This window comes from Schistocerca nitens, chromosome 5 (genome assembly GCF_023898315.1).
Source record: "Schistocerca nitens isolate TAMUIC-IGC-003100 chromosome 5, iqSchNite1.1, whole genome shotgun sequence".
Taxonomy (NCBI): domain Eukaryota; kingdom Metazoa; phylum Arthropoda; class Insecta; order Orthoptera; family Acrididae; genus Schistocerca; species Schistocerca nitens.
In genome coordinates this window covers 145,955,423-145,975,863 of record NC_064618.1, presented here as the reverse complement: position 1 = coordinate 145,975,863, position 20,441 = coordinate 145,955,423, and the positions used below count along the sequence as shown (strand labels likewise).

The following is a 20,441-nucleotide window of genomic DNA, read 5'->3' as shown; positions in this document are numbered from 1 at the left end:
CCAGTACATGTGCCCTCATTTTAAAAGTTTGTCTTGAAATTCGCCAGCTGTTGGTTCAGATCTTTAACACGTTTGAGGAACGCATTTTTCCTCAGTACGTAAACAGCGAAATGCTTGTTGTTTATGTGAGAGGTAGGAGACAGAGAGAAGTAGATAGATAGGGGTATAGAAAGAGCAGGGAGCGTGGGAGAAGTAAGTGAAAAGAACACTTGCGATGCACTCGAGAACAAGTGATCTGCTTTCATGGCAAGTCACGACACCGGATGTCAGTATAAATAGTGGCTACCACGCCTGGCTGGCACAGCAACAGTCACAGTTGTCTAGCTGCTGCTTGGATTCGTTGCAGACAAGAATGAAGTTACAAGTGATGTTAATGTTCTTAGTAACTGCACAAATGTGGTTTGCTTCTGCAGCAGATGAGGTACGTGTCAGATTTTGCATGGTTCCCTCTCTCATATTCACTACACTCACGGCACAAGCTTTCTCTAAGCATATGTTATACTTTCGAAAACGTGTTACGTACGTAAATTCGATTATGATTTCATTCACAGGAGAAGGAAAGCTGATTACAGAATAATCTAGGAAGTAACACATTGTTGTTTCCAGGCTTATCAAATTACAAACTAATAGGACATAAGACCGAGCGAGGTGGCGCAGTGGTTAGCACACTGGACTCGCATTCGGGAGGACGACGGTTCAATCCCGCGTCCGGCCAACCTGATTTAGGTTTTCCGTGACTTCCCTAAATCGCTCCAGGCAAATGCCGTGATGGTTCCTTTGAAATGGCACGGCCGACTTCCTTCCCCGTCCTTCCCTAAACCGATGAGACTGATGATCTCGCAGTTTGGTCTCTTCCCCCAAAATAACAACCTCCCATAGGACATAAGAACCATCAAGCACGTAGCGCTGGATGCCGTGCACTTCACTGGCGTGAATGCTTGTGTTGCGTTATAAGACACAGTTTTGCAGGAGCTGCCCCTGGACATACGAGCAGCCAGAACTGGCTACTGCCCCCGCCTTGGTTCATAGTAAACCGCCCCATCTGCAGGTTGCCTGTCTAGTGACTTACAGTGGCGAAAAAGTTTGATTTTCAGTATTTCATAAATTATAAATCGAATCTGAAACTTTTAAATGCTGTTACAATCTGCTCATTAAAAGGTATACTCTTAACTTCAAGGTTTAGGACCGATAGACAAATATTACAGTTAGAAACAGTATGTATGTCTTGACACAGCTTAGTTCACAGCGCTCAAATACCACGACTACGTTTATCCGGTATTTGAGAATGAGATGACTTAGCGACTTCGAACAAACGTAACATGTAATTTCGAACCTTTTCGGCACCCACCACAAAATAATGAAGAGAAAACGTTTTCCGCTCTTCATGCAGTTGAACTTCAGCATCAGACATGACGTTTTAACTTGTTACTTCTTTACTACTAAGGCCAACGGCCTTGCTGCAGTGGTCACACCTGTTCCCGTCAGATCACCGAAGTTAAGCGCTGTCGAGCTCGGCTAGAACTTGGATGGATGACCATCCGGTCTGCCGGGCGCTGTTGGCAAGCGGAGAGCACTTCACCCCTTTTGAGGCAAACTGACGAGCTACTTGATGGAGAAGCAGCGGCTCCGGTCTCGTAAACTGACATACGGCCGGGAGAGCGGTACGCTGACCACATGTCCTTCCATATCCGCATCCAGTGATGCCTGTGGTCTGAGGATGATATGGCGGCCGGTCAGTGCAGTTGGGCCTTCAAAGGCCTGCTCGGACGGAGAGTTAGAGGAGTTAATACTAAGGTTATTCGCAACATATCTTGCAGGCAGTACTCGCATACACAACTGAATGTAGCTACAAAATTATACCATTGTATGTCACATAATTTCAGGAGAGAAGTGGTCATAAACATTGAGACGCGTGAAAAACTAGCGTTTCCCAAAACGAAATGCAAATTACCCGGCCTATACTCATCCAGTATTTAATAATGAGAGTACGCAACCACGGCAATTCACGGCAGAGAAATGCCAGTAGCAAAACACACGATAACGTATGTACTGTGAGATGGGACTGATTTCATAGCCTAACATATTAACATGGCTGTAATTGGGTTCTAAGTATCCACATACTTGCTTGCTTTCTAGATGATCGTCATGCTGAACATCACAATGAATTTATAACTGCTATGAATGTCGTTGATACAGAGATATACAGGGTTATTACAAATGATTGAAGCGATTTCACAGCTCTACAATAACTTTATTATTTGAGATATTTTCACAATGCTTTGCACACACATACAAAAACTCAAAAAGTTGTTTTAGGCATTCACAAATGTTCGATATGTGCCCCTTTAGTGATTCGGCAGACATCAAGCCGATAGTCAAGTTCCTCCCACACTCGGCGCAGCATGTCCCCATCAATGAGTTCGAAACCATCGTTGATGTGAGCTCGCAGTTCTGGCACGTTTCTTGGTAGATGAGGTTTAAACACTGAATCTTTCACATAACCCCACAGAAAGAAATCGCATGGGGTTAAGTCGGGAGAGCGTGGAGGCCATGACATGAATTGCTGATCATGATCTCCACCACGACCGATCCATCGGTTTCCCAATCTCCTGTTTAAGAAATGCCGAACATCATGATGGAAGTGCGGTGGAGCACCATCCTGTTGAAAGATGAAGTCGGCGCTGTCGGTCTCCAGTTGTGGCATGAGCCAATTTTCCAGCATGTCCAGATACACGTGTCCTGTAACGTTTTTTTCGCAGAAGAAAAAGGGGCCGTAAACTTTAAACCGCGAGATTGCACAAAACACGTTAACTTTTAGTGAATTTCGAATTTGCTGCACGAATGCGTGAGGTTTCTCTACCGCCCAGATTCGCACATTGTGTCTGTTCACTTCACCATTAAGAAAAAATGTTGCTTCATCACTGAAAACAAGTTTCGCACTGAACGCATCCTCTGTCATGAGCTGTTGCAACCGCGCCGAAAATTCAAAGCGTTTGACTTTGTCATCGGGTGTCAGGGCTTGTAGCAACTGTAAACGGTAAGGTTTCTGCTTTAGCCTTTTCCGTAAGATTTTCCAAACCGTCGGCTGTGGTACGTTTAGCTCCCTGCTTGCTTTATTCGTCGACTTCCGCGGGCTACGGGTGAAACTTGCCCGCACGCGTTCAACCGTTTCTTCGCTCACTGCAGGCCGACCCGTTGATTTCCCGTTACAGAGGCATCCAGAAGCTTTAAACTGCGCATACCAACGCCGAATGGAGTTAGCAGTTGGTGGATCTTTGTTGAACTTCGTCCTGAAGTGTCGTTGCACTGTTATGACTGACTGATGTGAACGCATTTCAAGCACGACATACACTTTCTCGGCTCATGTCGCCATTTTGTCTCACTGCGCTCTCGAGCGCTCTGCCAGCAGAAACCTGAAGTGTGGCTTTAGCCGAACAAAACTGTATGAGTTTTTCTACGTATCTGTAGTGTGTCATGACCATATGCCAATGAATGGAGCTACAGTGAATTTATGAAATCGCTTCAATCATTTGTAATAGCCCTGTATAATGTAAGTAGACTAACGTTTCTGCTGTTATGTATATAATTGTCATATTGCAGGTATCAATGTAGATACAAGTGTCTTGTTGTCCTCCGTATCAGATACCAGTGACAATGGATTACAGCCTACACCCGAATACTGGTTCAGCTAAAAACATTTTAACAGCAGCTCAGGGTCCTTAGGTAACGGCTTTGCCACAGTGGATACACTGGTTTCCGTGCGATCACCGAAGTTAGGCGCTGTTGGGCGTGGCCGGCACTTGGATGGGTGACCATCCGGGCCGCCGTGCGCTGTTGCCATTTTTCGGGGTACACTCAGCCTTGTGATGCCAACTGAGGAACTACTCGACCGAATAGTAGCGGCTCCAGTCACAGAAAACCATCATAACGACCGGGAGAGCGGTGTGCAGAGCACGCGCCGCATCCTCAGCTGAGGATGACACGGCGGTCGGATGGTCCCTATGGGGCCTGAAGACGGAGTACTCAGGGTGCTTAGAAGACGTCCTTTAACAAATATTTACAAGCTGCAGTGAATGAAGCAGCAAGATTTTTGACAGTGGCTGTCTCACACAATACTGTTAACTACCTTAGGTTGTTGTTAGGCAGTCACTGCAATTTTTTTTTTTTATTTTTCAATCTCTGCCTTCTCGACCTATGCTGGTATTGTATTAACTGGGCCTAAAAGTTTAAAATTATTTAACAAAATAAAATAAAAATAAACGATGTCACTGCTAGTACCGTTTGCACTTGTCTGGATGAATCTATTCACTGTCATTGGCTTCAGTAAAATCGTCTGATATAGTTGGAAACTTATCAGCTTCATCCTCCTATAGGTGAAGAAGAGCCAGTGGACATACTTTCAATCATAGTGTTGGTCGGCTGGAATCTAGTGCAGCAGCTGCCGGGCTTTTGACGCTCTGTGATGCCAGGAGAATTCCATTCATTTTAGACGTAGACTGCCGGTTTGTCAACTTGCTTTTCATTCTATATACCTTGCTGAAAACAAAAATTTAAAGAGGAAATTAGTTTCAAAAATAATATAGAAAATTTTGAAAATGGGACGTCTCCTCCCTCACCCTTCCTCGTTCGTTAAATAATCTCACTAGTTGCCGACAAGGATGGCAAAAAGTAACAACCAGCCAGGTTACAATCATCTGACAGCTATGATTTTTGTCTTAGCAGAATAATCGCTCGCATTCTGTTGTGGATTGCAGAAGTGATAATACTGCCAGGGTGAAGTCCACTAAAGCACCATACAAATGCACGCCGTCATCAGATGAGATTTGTCCAACCTGAAAAATATATACATTGTCCTTTAATTAGCCCGGTATTTATATAAATTAGAAGCACGGCACAACACTTTTCCCTTCATGTACTGATTCAAAGTAACATTATTTTAAAAATTCATACACATCATATTATTATGAAAAGTATTGTGCCAAAATCTGTCAGGTTCATATTACGAAGAAACATCTGCTCTCCGAGATCCGGTGTACCGGCCACCCTGTGGATGGTTTCTAAGGCGGTTTCCATCTGCCTCGGCCAAGACAGGCTGGTTCCCGTTATTCCACCTCAGTTACACCATGTCAGCGATTGCTGCGCAAACACTGTCTCCACGTACGTGTACACCATAATTACTCTACCAGGCAAACATTTGGGGTTACACTCGTCTGGTATGAGAAGTTCCCGGGGGGTATCCACTGGGGATTGAACCGCACAATAACCCTGGGTTCGATGTGGGGCGGCAGTGGGGCAGATGGACTGCTGTGGCCTGTTTTGGGGTTGTGAGCCACTGAGGGCTACAGTGGGACGAAGCTTCTCTGTCGTTTCTAGGTCCCCGGTTTAACACACACACACACACACACACACACACACACACACAAGGACCCCGGTTTAACACACACACAGGCACACACACAATGGTGAGATCCAGTTTCAGGACCAAGCGACACAAGCCGCCACTTTGGGTGCCAAGCTGAGAGGGCGCCAGAGTAGCATAAATTTGTAAATAGTGTGCATCACAATTAGTAGTGAGAAGTCACATAGATGAATGTGTAAGACGGAAACGGGAGGAAGCCAAATCATAAGTCATTTATGTGGAAAAATCTTTTCGAATCGACTCTGAGTATGGCGCAGACGTGTTGCTTGACCCAAAGGCGACCATGCAAGTTATCTGAACCGCATTTAAGAGAAATACTGATTGGGTTGTTCTGAACATGAATGCAGAATTAGCAAAAATAGACTTTTGGCAGTAAGAGTGATAAATAAGCTCAGACTGGACATGACCACCTAATGTTTTCCCGCGCAGTTGTGGAGCAACAGGAACCAAATAATGATATGCATATGACTTAGTACCAGGAGATAAACAACAGAACAGTAGTACCCGCGTTTATGTGGATGGCAGTGGAAAATTGGCGACTTGTTGGCGCAACTTTGTAATTCCTTGAGCAATCTCAGTCAAACTCAGTACATTATGACTCACCAATGGAAGAAAATATTGCTGAGGCCAAGCCACTCCTGGTAGCTTATAGATGTGTTTGGGTGAGAGGGTGCCGCATGTAAAAATAGCGCAAGACTAACATCATTAGTTTCGAATACTCAGTTTTTGGGGCTGTTCGACTGACTGGTGACAGCCCTGATGACACTTTTCCACCAGGCGTGAGATTGATAGAAAGGGGTGATGTGGTAAGCATAAAGTCAACGGCATCGCCGCCGTGGTAGCACCTGTTCCGTCAGATCACTGGAGTTAAGCACTATCGGGCTAGGCTAGCACTTGGATGGGTCACCATCCAGTTCTGGTGAGTGCTATTGGCAAGTGGGATGCACTCAGCCCTCGTGAGGCCAATTGAAGACCTACTTGGTTGAGAAGTAGCGACACCAATCACGAAAACTGACAACAGCCAGGAGACGGGTGTGGTGACCACATGCTCCTCCGTATCCGCATCTGGTGACGCCTTAGGGCTGAGGATGACACAACGCACGGTCAGTACTGTTGGGCCTTCAAGGCCTTTTCGAAAGGTGTTTTTTTCTTTTTTTGGTAAGCACAATTACTGGAGAAATGCAGCCAAATTTAGTGCTCATATGGCTAGAAAACAATGATAGAGCAACTATGAAGAGTAGTAGAAAGAAATTGACGTGTAAAAATAATTGAAAAGCAACATGTTACTTTATAATTCTTCACTGCAATCATGCAGCATTCCGGACGATTAAAACTGCAACACCATCAAGCTACCACATAAGAAGCGTCAAATTAGCATCGCATGTACTTCATGGTTTAATTTGCAAATGTATGGTATTTCACTGCAAACTGCATTTATTCTGTGTACAAGAAACGATTACACAGCGGGTCTCTGATTCATAACTCGCATTTGAATGTAAGTTACATGCGAATAGATCGTACAAGCAGAATATATGTCTACTATCATGTATGAAATTCGCCCGCAGCTCGTGGTCGTGCGGTAGCGTTCTCGCTTCCCACGCCCGGGTTCCCGGGTTCGATTCCCGGCGGGGTCAGGGATTTTCTCTGCCTCGTGATGGCTGCGTGTTGTGTGATGTCCTTAGGTTAGTTAGGTTTAAGTAGTTGGAAGTTCTAGGGGACTGATGACCATAGATGTTAAGTCCCATAGTGCTCAGAGCCATTTGAACCATTTTTTTGTGAAATTCGACACTGGCACGATAGTGATGTACTGAGTTTGCTGTCTACCGTTCTGCGACGTTCCTACCCGCTTTAGTCGGAATCTGATTAAATAATTCAACCAACATGCATTTGAAGGTTTCCTTTAGTAACGTATCTTGAGTCATGAAGTACACTCCCAAAAACACCCAGGAACAAGTTGTCTGAATGAGACGGATATAGATAGATGTGATGCACTTAAACAGACAAACAAATGATTACAGTTCCAGAAAAATTGGATTATTTATTCAAGACAAAGAGCTTCCAATATCGAGCAAATCAATGATTCATTGGAAGTAACTATTCGACTTGGCATTGATTGATAGAGTTGTTGGTTGTCCACGTGAGGGTTATAATGCCAGATCCTCAATTCTTCAAACTTTGTTAACTGTGGAAAGATCCGATCAAGGTAGGGTTTGGCGAGAACGAAGACAAGCAGTAAAATCTATCACCATGTGTGGGTGGGCATTAGCTTGCTGAAATGTAAGCCCAAGATGGCTTGCCCTGAAGGGCAACAAAATGGGGTCTAGAATATCGACAACGTACTGCTGTGTAAATGTGTCGAGGATGACATCCAAAGAGGTCCCACAATGAAAAGAAAGGCACTGGAGATCACCACTACTGGTTGTGGGGTCATATGTCAGGTGAGAGTCAGGTTGGTATCCCACCATTTTCTGCGGCTTCTCCAGACATATCTTTACTGGTCATCGGGGTACAGTTCGAAGTGGGACAATACTACCCAGTCAATGAAATTCCAGGTCGAACACGTGTCTGGAGACGCCTTGGTCAGTGGCGGAATACCAACCTGACTGTTACACACCATGCGACGCAACAACCAGGAGTGATGGTCTGGGGTGCAGTTTCTTTACGTAGCAATACCCTTCTGATGATCATCTGTGGAGCCTTACAGCACAGTGGTATGTCGACGTTTGGTAGCCCTTCATGGAAGCCATATTGGACCTACATTTTTCAGTAAGATAATGCCCTCCCACACACGGCGAGAGTTTGTACTGCTTGCCTTCATGGTTGCTAAACACTACTTTGGGCAGCAAGGTCGCCGTATTTCTCACCAGCTGAGAACGTTTTGAGCATTATGGGCATGGTCCTTAAACCATCTCGGAAGTTTGACGATCTAACGCGCGAGTTGGACAGAATCTGGTCTGATATCCCTCAGGAGGACGTTCAACAACTCTACCAATCAACGCCGAGCCGAATAACTGTTTGCAGAATGGTCAGAGGTGAACCAGTACGTTACTGACTTGCTCAATTCGTGAAGCTCTTTCCCTTGAATAATCATCCATTTTTTCTGCAGAATTATTTGTTGTCCGTATGGGTGCATCACATCTTCCAATTTCTGGTCCTTTCGGATACTTTTTTCATGGTGTGTCTTTGAGTGTCACCTGTTACCGACAAACTGGCACACCTGACCTCGCCAGTCTCTATGATTGACGAACTACGGTAGCATGTTCTCTGCATCTCTCACCCACTGAAAACATCTGGTTGCATGTTGCTGAGAAACTTAAACGTCAGACCTGATCAGTCAGTATTTTTGATGACCTATGGTACAGAGCTGAAGCAACATGGAATGACGTTCTCATATCTGTCATGCAAGCCCAGTTCGACTCGAACCCCTTCCAGGTCGTTCCGCACTGACATACCTGCAAATCACTAACCAATTTAATCCTGTATTCTTCCTGCTATACTGGATATGAACAATAAGAGTAGGCCTACACTAATAAGCAGTTTTAAGCATTGGGAGATCTCATATTTCTCCAGTACTAGCATGTAGCGAGGTGCTTTCGCACATTGCAGGAAAATGCTACGGCCATGGGATGGATATGTAGAATGTTGTGAGTGATCAAATGGGGCGGCATATGTTTATACGGGGCACAGTGCACGTGTTTCACGAAAATCAGATCCAGCCACCATCTTCTTCATTCCAAGAATGTCTGAAGGAACTGGTTGTATTTTCTTATCCATCACAGACATTGTTTTGAAACATTACTACACACCTCAGCTGTTCTGCTGGTTTGTACATAATTTGTATCCAATGGTATATGCCCCGGAAAATTACAAAGAATGTGGTAAAAATTGGTGTGTGGTATGTCAAAGCCATTTTTTAATATTGTGTTGAAAACTGTATACGATATTTCATATTTTTTACTGTCGTGAGAATAAATTTGTTTTGGTACTGATTTATTATAGTTTTTTCCGTGATAGCCATCCTGAAAAAATCATTCTAAAATTAAAATTTTAATTCCGAAAATCCTAGGTTCCCATGAAAACATGACTTTAGCTACATTTGTGGGACACATGTGTCCCACTTCACCGACTTTCAAAATCGGTCAGCTCAAAAATTTTTAATAGTAAATGTGTATTATTTATCAGAAAGGAAGACAATTTTCGACCTCTTATTTTTCAGATACATGCAAATTAATTTTTAACCATGAAAGGGTAAAATAATTCAAGTTCGACGTTTCTTGCAGAATAACGTCAAACTGTTAAAAGTTTTTGTTTTACTACTTTGAAACTAGTTCTGATCTAACTGATCATCTCTTGGCAGAACATAGATACAAGAGACAGGCAGTAACACACACATTTATACTAAGAGAGTATAGAAAAGGCATAATTCAGCATGACAGTCATTAAAATCATTAAACAATTACTTTCAAAATTTTTTGTGGTGATTATGACATGATCATAATGTTGAAAAATAATCACTGTGTGAATATCTAACTCTATAAGCACAACCAGGATAACAAAATAAAATGTGTTACATATCACAACAACTACATTTACATTCAGCCATAATACACTTTGCACATGATATGACAACGCTGAGTCTTTAACTACACTCCTGGAAATGGAAAAAAAGAACACATTGACACCGGTGTGTCAGACCCACCATACTTGCTCCGGACACTGCGAGAGGGTTGTACAAGCAATGATCACACGCACGGCACAGCGGACACACCAGAAACCGCGGTGTTGGCCGTCGAATGGCGCTAGCTGCGCAGCATTTGTGCACCGCCGCCGTCAGTGTCAGCCAGTTTGCCGTGGCATACGGAGCTCCATCGCAGTCTTGAACACTGGTAGCATGCCGCGACAGCGTGGACGTGAACCGTATGTGCAGTTGACGGACTTTGAGCGAGGGCGTATAGTGGGCATGCGGGAGGCCGGGTGGACGTACCGCCAAATTGCTCAACACGTGGGGCGTGAGGTCTCCACAGTACATCGATGTTGTCGCCAGTGGTCGGCGGAAGGTGCACGTGCCCGTCGACCTGGGACCGAACCGCAGCGACGCACGGATGCACGCCAAGACCGTAGGATCCTACGCAGTGCCGTAGGGGACCGCACCGCCACTTCCCAGCAAATTAGGGACACTGTTGCTCCTGGGGTATCGGCGAGGACCATTCGCAACCGTCTCCATGAAGCTGGGCTACGGTCCCGCACACCGTTAGGCCGTCTTCCGCTCACGCCCCAACATCGTGCAGCCCGCCTCCAGTGGTGTCGCGACAGGCGTGAATGGAGGGACGAATGGAGACGTGTCGTCTTCAGCGATGAGAGTCGCTTCTGCCTTGGTGCCAATGATGGTCGTATGCGTGTTTGGCGCCGTGCAGGTGAGCGCCACAATCAGGACTGCATACGACCGAGGCACACAGGGCCAACACCCGGCATCATGGTGTGGGGAGCGATCTCCTACACTGGCCGTACACCACTGGTGATCGTCGAGGGGACACTGAATAGTGCACGGTACATCCAAACCGTCATCGAACCCATCGTTCTACCATTCCTAGACCGGCAAGGGAACTTGCTGTTCCAACAGGACAATGCACGTCCGCATGTATCCCGTGCCACCCAACGTGCTCTAGAAGGTGTAAGTCAACTACCCTGGCCAGCAAGATCTCCGGATCTGTCCCCCATTGAGCATGTTTGGGACTGGATGAAGCGTCGTCTCACGCGGTCTGCACGTCCAGCACGAACGCTGGTCCAACTGAGGCGCCAGGTGGAAATGGCATGGCAAGCCGTTCCACAGGACTACATCCAGCATCTCCACGATCGTCTCCATGGGAGAATAGCAGCCTGCATTGCTGCGAAAGGTGGCTATACACTGTACTAGTGCCGACATTGTGCATGCTCTGTTGCCTGTGTCTATGTGCCTGTGGTTCTGTCAGTGTGATCATGTGATGTATCTGACCCCAGGAATGTGTCAATAAAGTTTCCCCTTCCTGGGACAATGAATTCACGGTGTTCTTATTTCAATTTCCAGGAGTGTACATTAGGGCTCTGTACTCATTCTATTTTTAGACCAAACAGGGAATCACATACTGATCAGCATACTATAAATTACATACTTTCTCTCATATTATATTAGAACTTACATCTGCATTATCTCAGAATGGGAAACAGATTGTTATAAAATTATCAATTATTAATTAGGTTATGTAAATTGAGTACCTTATAAAACTGTACACCATAAAATATAAAGTAAATATTTAGATTGTCAAAACTGTTAATCATCTGCCTTATATAAAACTAAACAAAATCTATACAAGCATTCCATGGTAGAATTACGTTAAGATACATTGTATCTGTCACATGGACGATCCTTGAATAGATGTGTATTAACGTAATTAACATATAAATGATCAAGCAATAACATATTGCCAAATACAGTCGTTATTTCAGATATGGAACAATAGCTGTGTTATAGGTGTCTATTATAAAACCGAAAACTTTAGTTATAAGTATCTGATCAGTTTATTAGCAGGCATGGTACCTGGAACTCCTAGCTGTTAATGTCTTTCAGACATATAAATTTGCTTTCACGTTATAGATAGTGTTATACCGGAGCCAAGGTAGCCCCTGAGGGTCGGCAACCCATATAACACCACAGAGGACGAGGTTGTCTATGCCAAAGGCGTACCCAAAAGCACCATGGTAAACACTGGCTATTTACGCACAAGATAATGGAAACAGACATTCCGACCACTACTTCCTGCAGTGGGAGCTCGAGCAGCGGCCTGCAGTAAGTATCACTACAGCGAAATCTGAATGGCTGGAGACAGCTACTGAGGGGCTAGAAGCAGGCCCGAAGTTCAGTTCACGCCTGATGCCGACCTCGTGTACCGCAACCGTGGAAGATTACGTCTTCGTCTCGGAATTGGACTGTTGATAGTGTGTTACCACGAACCTTTGTGGAAAATAAGAGGTGAACTTTTGTTTGCCTCAATTAGGAGACTTTTTCTTCGTTATTGTTACCTTTCGTTTGTATCTTCAGTCACCAACATTGTGAACTTACATCAATAAAAGTTGTGTTGTGAAAAACTGCGAATTGTCAGTCACAACAGATAGTTTTCGTACCTTTCCTCTCAGATACAATATCTGGATAAATTAGTAACAGGGCACCACCAAGTTTTGTGCTAGCACAGACTATTGGAAGTGGGGGGGTGGGGGGGAGGGCGGGGGGGGGAGGCGGGGGTGGGAGGAGTGTTAGGCTCCTTCCCAGTTTCCTGTACGCTGATGCTGGGTATATAAGAGAGAGACAGAAATATGGAAACACCAAACACACAGCTCTTCAGCATGCTTAATAAGATGTAGGAAAACCGTTGGAATTTAAAAACGTCTCCAGTCATCTCGGAATGGATAATTATAGGTCCTGTATGGTTTTTAAGGGTATCATATAATAATCTTACTGCAAGATTGTAGCAGGCTCAAGCAGTGATGATGGGTATAAATTAATAACGCACCCTTCTATCCAAAGTGTACTACAAAGTATCAATAATATTGAGATCCGGAGACGGTGGCTGCCAGAGGAGACGCGAATATTCATCGTCTTGCTCACAAACCACTCCTGGACGATGCGAGCTGTGAACAGGGACCCTGCCGCCTTGGAACATAGCACCACCACTGGGGAATGAACTTTTTACCGTGGGATGGATCCGATCAGCCAATTAAAGTCACGCAGTAATGCGATCTTGCAGAGTACGCATGGAGCTCATGGGAATACCGTGATATCGCTGCCCATATCGTCACCGAGCCTAAATTTGGCCAGAAGTTGGAAACAGTGTGCATCAATACTCATCTGACAAAATGACGTTCATTGCTCCACAGCCCAGAAAAAAAATTGAAAATTTGTGGTACGAACTTATGGGACCAAACTGCTGAGGTCATCGTTCCCTAAGCTTACACAGTAATTAGTGTAATTAGTCTAACTTAAGCTAACTTACGCTAAAGACAACACACACACCCATGGCCGAGGGAGGATTCGAACCTCCGACGGAGGGAGCCGCGCGGTCCGTGTCAAGGCGCCTTAAACCGCGCGACTACCACTCGCGGTCCCACAATGCGGGTTTTATGGCTTTGTCACCACATTTTCCTGTTACAGGCATTTGCATCACATATGTGTGGTTTTGGAATTCCAGTTCGTCCTCCAATTCCCATCTTACGCAGCTTGTTTCGTAATGTTTTGATGCTGACAGGGTTCACGAGTGTGACATTCAATTCTGCAGTGACTTTTGCAGCTTTCGTCTCCTTATTTTTCATCACACTCCTCTTTGATGACCATCTTTCACGATCACTCACTGCACACTTCCATCCGCATTGTGACTTAGCAGATGATGTTTTTTCCGCTTCGCTTGTATGCGGTATAAATTTTCGATACCGTCCCTGTTGAAACACCAAACTGTTCGGCTACCTTGTTTATGAAAGCACCCACCATATGAGCACCGACAATTCGGCCAGGTTCGAATTCAGTTAGCTACCACATAATGCACTGACAACTTGCTGAGGAGACTGGACAGGTGCCGTTCGTGGTCAGATACAACAGCTCAACCTGCAGGCTTAGTTAGCATTGCATTTACGTTCAAACATGCATTTCTTGCAGTGTTTTCACATTTGTGTCCAACCGCTGTACAGCAGATGTCACAGGTACAGGAGTGGCTGTTTACCCGTGTGTAGGACTGCGCCGCGGGGTCCGCCGCCATGTGCTCGCAGGGCCGGCTGCAGTGTCCCTGCCCAGAGGTGTGCGCCGACGTCTACCTGCCGGTGTGCACGCGCTGCCAGGATGGCCGGCAACACACCTTCCCCAACTGCTGCGCCTGGCACGCCGCGGTATGCGCGCTGCAAGCGGGTCAGTACAGCTCTACACCAGCTGCTACAGCAATGTGCACAATATACACTACTGGCCATTAAAAGTGCTACACCACGAAGATCACGTGCTACAGACGCGAAATTTAACCCACAGGAAAAAGATGCTGTGATATGCAAATGATTAGCTTTTCACAGCATTCACACAAGGTTGGCGCCGGTGGCGACACCTACAACGTGCTGCCATGAGGTAAGTTTCCAACCGATTTCTCAACACAAACAGCTGTTGACCAGCATTGCTTGGTGAAACGTTGTTGTGATGCCTCGTGTAAGGAGGAGTAATGCGTACCATCACGTTTCCGACTTTGATCAAGGTTGGGTTGTAGCCTATCGCGATTGCAGTTTATCGTATCGCGACATTGCTGCTACCGTTGGTCGAGATCCAATGACTGTTAGCAGAATATGGAATCGGTGGGTTCAGGAGGGTAATACGGAACACTGTGCTGGATCCCAACAGCCTCGTATCACTAGCAGTCGAGGTGACAGGCATCTTATCCGCATGGCTGTAGCGGATCGTGCAGCCAGGTCTCAATCCCTGAGTCAGTTTGCAAGACAATAACTGTCTGCGCGAACAGTTCGACAATGTTTGCAGCAGCATGGACTATCAGCACGGGGACCATGGCTGCGGTTACCCATGACGCTGCATCACAGACAGGAGCGCCTGCGATGGTGTACTCGACGACGAACCTGGGTGCACGAATGGCAAAACGTCATTTTTTTCGGATGAATCTAGGTTCTGTTTACAGCATCATGATGGTTGCATCCCTGTTTGGCGACATCGCGGTGAACGCACATTGGAAGCGTGTATTCGTCATCGCCATACTGGCGTATCACCCGGCGTGATGGTATGTGGTACCATTGGTTACACGGTCACCTCTTGTTCGCATTGACGGCACTTTGAATAGTGGACGTTACATTTCAGATGTGTTACGACCCGTGGCTCTATCCTTCATTCGATCCCTGCGAAACCCTACATTTCAGCAGGATAATGCACAACGAAATGTTGCAGGTCCTGTACGGGCCTTTCTGGATACGAAAAATATTCGACTGCTGCCCTGGCCAGCACATTCTCCAGATGTCTCACCAATTGAAAACGTCTGGTTAATGGTGGCCGTCCAACTGGCTCGTCACAATACGCCAGTCACTATTGTTGATAAACTGTGGTATCGTGTTGAAGCTGCAGGGGCAGCTGTACCTTTACACGCCATCCAAGCTCTATTTGACTCAATGCCTAGGCGTATCAAGGCCGTTATTAAGGCCAGAGGTGGTTGTTCTGGGTACTGATTTTTCAGGAGCTATGGACCCAAATTGCGTGAAAATGTAATCACATGTCAGTTCTAGCATAATATTTTTGTCCAATGAATACCCGTTTATCATCTGCATTTCTTCTTGGTGTAGCAATTTTAATGGGCAGAAGTGTAATACAGCAGTGTTCGGCATCCACTTTCTTGCGATTAAATAAAGAAAAGACGCCTTGTTTCTATTTTCTATTGAGAGTTTTAAAACTTTTATCAGCCGCCCCGGTGGCGCAGTGGTATAAGCAACTGGTTTCTGATCATTCGTCCGAGATGGATCCGGGTTCGAATCCCAGTGAGGCATGGATGATGCATTTATCTAAACACACGGGTTCTTTCCCCTCCCTGGAGTCAGTGACCTTAAATTAGGATGGATCAATACTTATAGCCCATTGAGTTGCTCACGGTGGTAGTTAAACCTTAAGTAAAAAAACAAAAGAATGAAATAAAAGCTTTTGTTAAGTAAATTTTTTTCAGTGAACTGTTTCTTAAATCAGAGTTACTGGACTTGGAATATCCTTTCTTCTGTACAGTAAATTTTTGGCTTCAGAGTTTTTTCTTGTACAAATCACAAAGAAATTTCAGTACAAAATCAAAATGTAGCTTTGTTTTTATCTGCTGCCCCCTACGAGTACAATTTAAAATTTATCAGAAGTAATACTTTGAAGGACGGTACTTTATTCTTCTTTTATGCTCATTTCACATGAAAAGTATCACTTACACTCATCGTATATTTACTGGACAATCATGATACAGTAGAGGCACACTTTCATCAAAGTAAGTAGAGACTTATTATGTAACTGTTTCGCATGCCTTTGAAAACAACTCGATGTTTTAATTTTCTACCCTTCTCCTTTTTTCTCCTAATTTGTTCAGTTTTTTGGCTGTTTGATTTGAAATTATCATTTTCCGTCCCTAAAATTTTGTCACCCTTGGCGGCCGCCTAGTCTTGCCTAACGGTAGAAACAGCCCTGTTGGCGCGTCCGCCATGTTTTTCCCAACTCTGAGAATACAGCAATGCTATTCACGCAACTATTTATGATATCTCTTATAAAATATTTGGTATTGCTTAAATGAAATGCACCGAACAGTGATTAATGTGTATAGAGATATTTAGAATGCCCTTTTAATATAACAGAAAAATGTAAATGTAATATTACACGGCTATTCAAATCTATGCTGGGAACTTGCGTGGTAGTTTGTAATTATTAAATGAAATGGGTTAAGAACTCTGTACCAATATCTTCAAATATGGATGTTATTCAGTAACAGCTTGTGCCTATTTGTTAGTTTTTGCCCATGTACGGTCCTCAAAAAAGTGGTGTTTATTTTTTAATCACAAATAACTACTTTTAAAAAATGCGGCATTTTTGTTGTACGGAGGGAAGAAAAGTATAGTTTCATGTTGCAGTGAAAGGAATTTTTATTAATAGTTTCATCTATCATTTAACAAGTATGCATTTTGTGTACTTCGTGATAGGTTAGTACAACTTTATTCTTTGACGGATTCCCTCAAAATGAGCAATCCATTATAAAAATATCTTCATTAGCACTCATCCTACCGTACCTATAGAAGAGATGGTGTTAAGTATTATTCAGTTTTTATACGTATGTTTATGATAATGACGTATAAATACATCACAATAAATATTCCTCTCCATCTTGCCAGCTGCGAAAATATCTCGGGAATTGAAAAATTTTGAGACGAGCTGCTTCAGTATAGTTTTCGGCTAGGGGAAGAAACGCAAATGTATACAGATGGTATCATGTTTATGATTTCTTTTTATTAATATATACTTACAATACACAGCTGAGCGTCTGGTCTTGGTTCTCACTCTTGGGAAATTTATGGCCCATCTTTTTTTTTCGTTCGGAGGCACCTGGAAATCTAAATATACAAAAAGTATTTTTGCAGTGGTAGTGCGGTTCACAGCTAAGCAGCCACCCATGTTTACGACGGATTCTTCAATTCATTTAATTAAAAATCTCCACTCGCATTGTGACTCACATGTAAACAGTATGAATATCCTACACTTCGGGGAAAACTTGGCGGACTGTGTAGCTCAGGTTACAGGAGTCCTACCTCAACCAGTAACGGAATGCAATTTTGTGCATGTCTCTATGGCAACGCGTTAGTGTTGTCGCAGCTCTATGGATGGCTGTTGTTTCTGCCTACAGACGCTTGCGATTCGCAGGTAAATAAGCTGGCAATGACACTGCTAGCTGTGGGGGAGTCAGGGCACGGCGTTATGGACGTACGATGACCCCACGTCTTGGTGTTTTTCTGTTTCAGACTGCGCCCTGGAGCACGATGGCGAGTGCTGATCATTCGCCGCTACCCCGGCAGGCTGCTGACTGTAGTGGACACCTGAATTACTCGTCCAATATAAAGGAAAACTATATCAAATTGTAAAATGTTATTTTTTCTTGTATCCTCTGGATGGCGAAATGCATCACCTAAAAAAAATAAAATAAAATAAAATAAAAAAATAAACCTACCTTTACATCTTTGGTGTATGATAAACTACTACTATGATCCATTGAGGTTCTTACCATAGCAGTAGACATTCTGGTTTAAAATCGTCCGTATTCATTCCTGTCTAAACACGACTGTAGAGAACGTCATTCCCGATGCACCATAGCTTGGAGAAAACGTGGTGAAGTTTAACGACGATAAGCGGGAGAAAAGGGCGACAGTACAAACGGAGAAGATGACAGAACGTGTTTCCAAGGTGCTGAAGTTAAGAAGGAGAATGTGAAAATTACATAAGAATATTACCCCTCAGAGAGGCTCGCAACAAGTGTATCGTTGATGACATGTACCACAATGACAAAAAGTGCTGAAAGAGTGACAATATGATACGATAAATACAGATTAACAGTAACTGGTGCTAGACTTTTAGCTTGTGACGCTTATAAGAATAAAGGGGTGCACGTCGTTGCTTACCTCATGCCACCTCTCCGTCTATCTTAAAGATGAACGTGCTGCTTCTCAGATGTCCTGTGGAGTAATACGTAGAAACAAAATACTTTAGACAGAAAATTTCTGTAGTTCTTCTCTAATGAGTGAATTGTCAATAAGGTAGGGTAAAATTGAATTAATATCAGTAGGTGTTACATTTCCAGTGCTTTATATTACTGGCACTTGGTTAGAACATTAATGGTATAACGTTTCCACCATCAGCATTCAAACAGAAAGGAGCAACAGACTTGACCAAAGATTCTCGGTATTTGGTAAATAAATTCGAAAATTGCTGAAGTGCTAGCCAAAAGACCTTCCACTGTCTCCATAGGTTTGTAATGCCCCAGCTTTTTTCATGTGACTGGTATTAACTTATGGTTGTTGCCCATACCAGTTTCTCTCATATGTTCTACCCATTGTCAGTTCATCTCACTATATCATTCTTTGGCCTCTAGTAATAGCTTTGCCACTGCATGAATCGTTGTTGTAATCAGTTAGGAGAGAAGACGTATCTCAGACACCTTTGGAAAAGGTTGACTGAGTTCATCTGAGCATCAAGTAAGTGGAAAATCGCTCCCACTTGGTCTTTTGAGTGTTATGCCTTGTTCTGAGGGGAACGTATTGTTGTAACTAGGAATCATGCATATTCGGCTCGCTAAGCAAACAATCAGAGAACTCGTATTAACGACTTTTATTACAACAAATACAAATACTTAACTTTTATCTGTGAATTTTTGTAATCGTTTCTACATGACCATCCAGAAGTGCAACAATTACACAGATGTGTCGCAAGCAAAGGGCAACATACAAAATAATCAGTCTTCTTCAGAACAGACAAACATAAGTAACACATCTGGTCATAGCCACCGTTACTAACAAAAGTCTCTCAACTCAACTGCAGTGACTGATAATCTCTAACTGTGCTACGTAGAGATTGCTAACGAAGTGACTAACGGTGAAGCTGCTATCGAAGTGGGTTGTCACCAGTGGAGTGCGGCACTTACATCGTCTTCACCTAGGGGCCACTGCTGTCACGTTGTCTTCCTGGAGGGAGATCGGTCGGCCTGTGATTGGCTGGTCTCTTCTCACAGCCCTCTCTTCTCTTTCATTCCCGACTGGTGTGCTGGCACTGACTTCACGCCATAACACGTTTTAGTGGTAATACGGCTAATAACAGCCAGCAGCTGACACAATGCAGTCAGTGTTCAGCCTTTGGAGTACATGGGTAGACAGATTTCGAATTCTGATGGCACATTCTCTCACTTGCATCTCTTGCTTTCAAGGAGAGATTGTGACTTTATCAGCAGAAACAACACTTTTCTATCTAATAATATTTTATTAAATGTTTATCAGTGGGTCAAGTTGCCTTCAGCACAACCAAATGAGTAATTTAAAAGTCATGAGTTGCTGATGCCGATGTTTTTAAAGGTAGCTGTAGCGACAGGAGGTCCATATAGGAAAGTTTGCTGAGAGAAGTATGCAGTCATCATAACGGTGCCGTTACAGCAACCTGTGAACAGCCAACTACATAAATGTAGTTGTATTAACATCAATCAACAGTTAAGAAACTAAAACTCAGGAAGAATCTCAGTGTTAATAAAAAAGACGTCACAGTATAAGGTAGGTAGAAATTCAACGGGTACGACATCCCAGCTAGTACACTGCCATTGGTCAGAGTCCTCTTGCATTGTCTGGAAATCAGCTGTGCTGCAGACTTCAAGTTTTCTGTTGTGCTAAGTGGTAAATGAGACATTGTTCTTCGCTGTATTTTTTATACTGATAATAAATAATTACACCTTTTATTTCCAGAACATTTTAAAAC

At 44.0% G+C, this 20,441-nt stretch overlaps 1 protein-coding gene across 1 annotated transcript; it reads left to right on the top strand.

Moving 5' to 3' along the window:
- Nucleotides 1-303: 303 nt before the first annotated feature.
- Nucleotides 304-18,064, top strand: LOC126259743 (turripeptide Ici9.2-like). The gene is made up of 3 exons (XM_049956729.1): nt 304-421; nt 14,174-14,345; nt 17,951-18,064. The coding sequence occupies exons 1-3, from the start codon at nt 353-355 to the stop codon at nt 17,980-17,982; spliced, it is 273 nt and encodes a 90-aa protein (XP_049812686.1). The 5' UTR covers nt 304-352; the 3' UTR covers nt 17,983-18,064.
- The last annotated feature ends 2,377 nt before the right edge of the window (nt 18,065-20,441 follow it).

Coding starts and splice junctions, on each gene's coding strand:
- LOC126259743 (XM_049956729.1), top strand. CDS start 353: ATGAAGTTACAAGTGATGTTAATGTTCTTAGTAACTGCACAAATGTGG. Junction 422..14,173: donor TTGCTTCTGCAGCAGATGAG/GTACGTGTCAGA, acceptor ACCCGTGTGTAG/GACTGCGCCGCGGGGTCCGC. Junction 14,346..17,950: donor GGTATGCGCGCTGCAAGCGG/GTCAGTACAGCT, acceptor TTTCTGTTTCAG/ACTGCGCCCTGGAGCACGAT.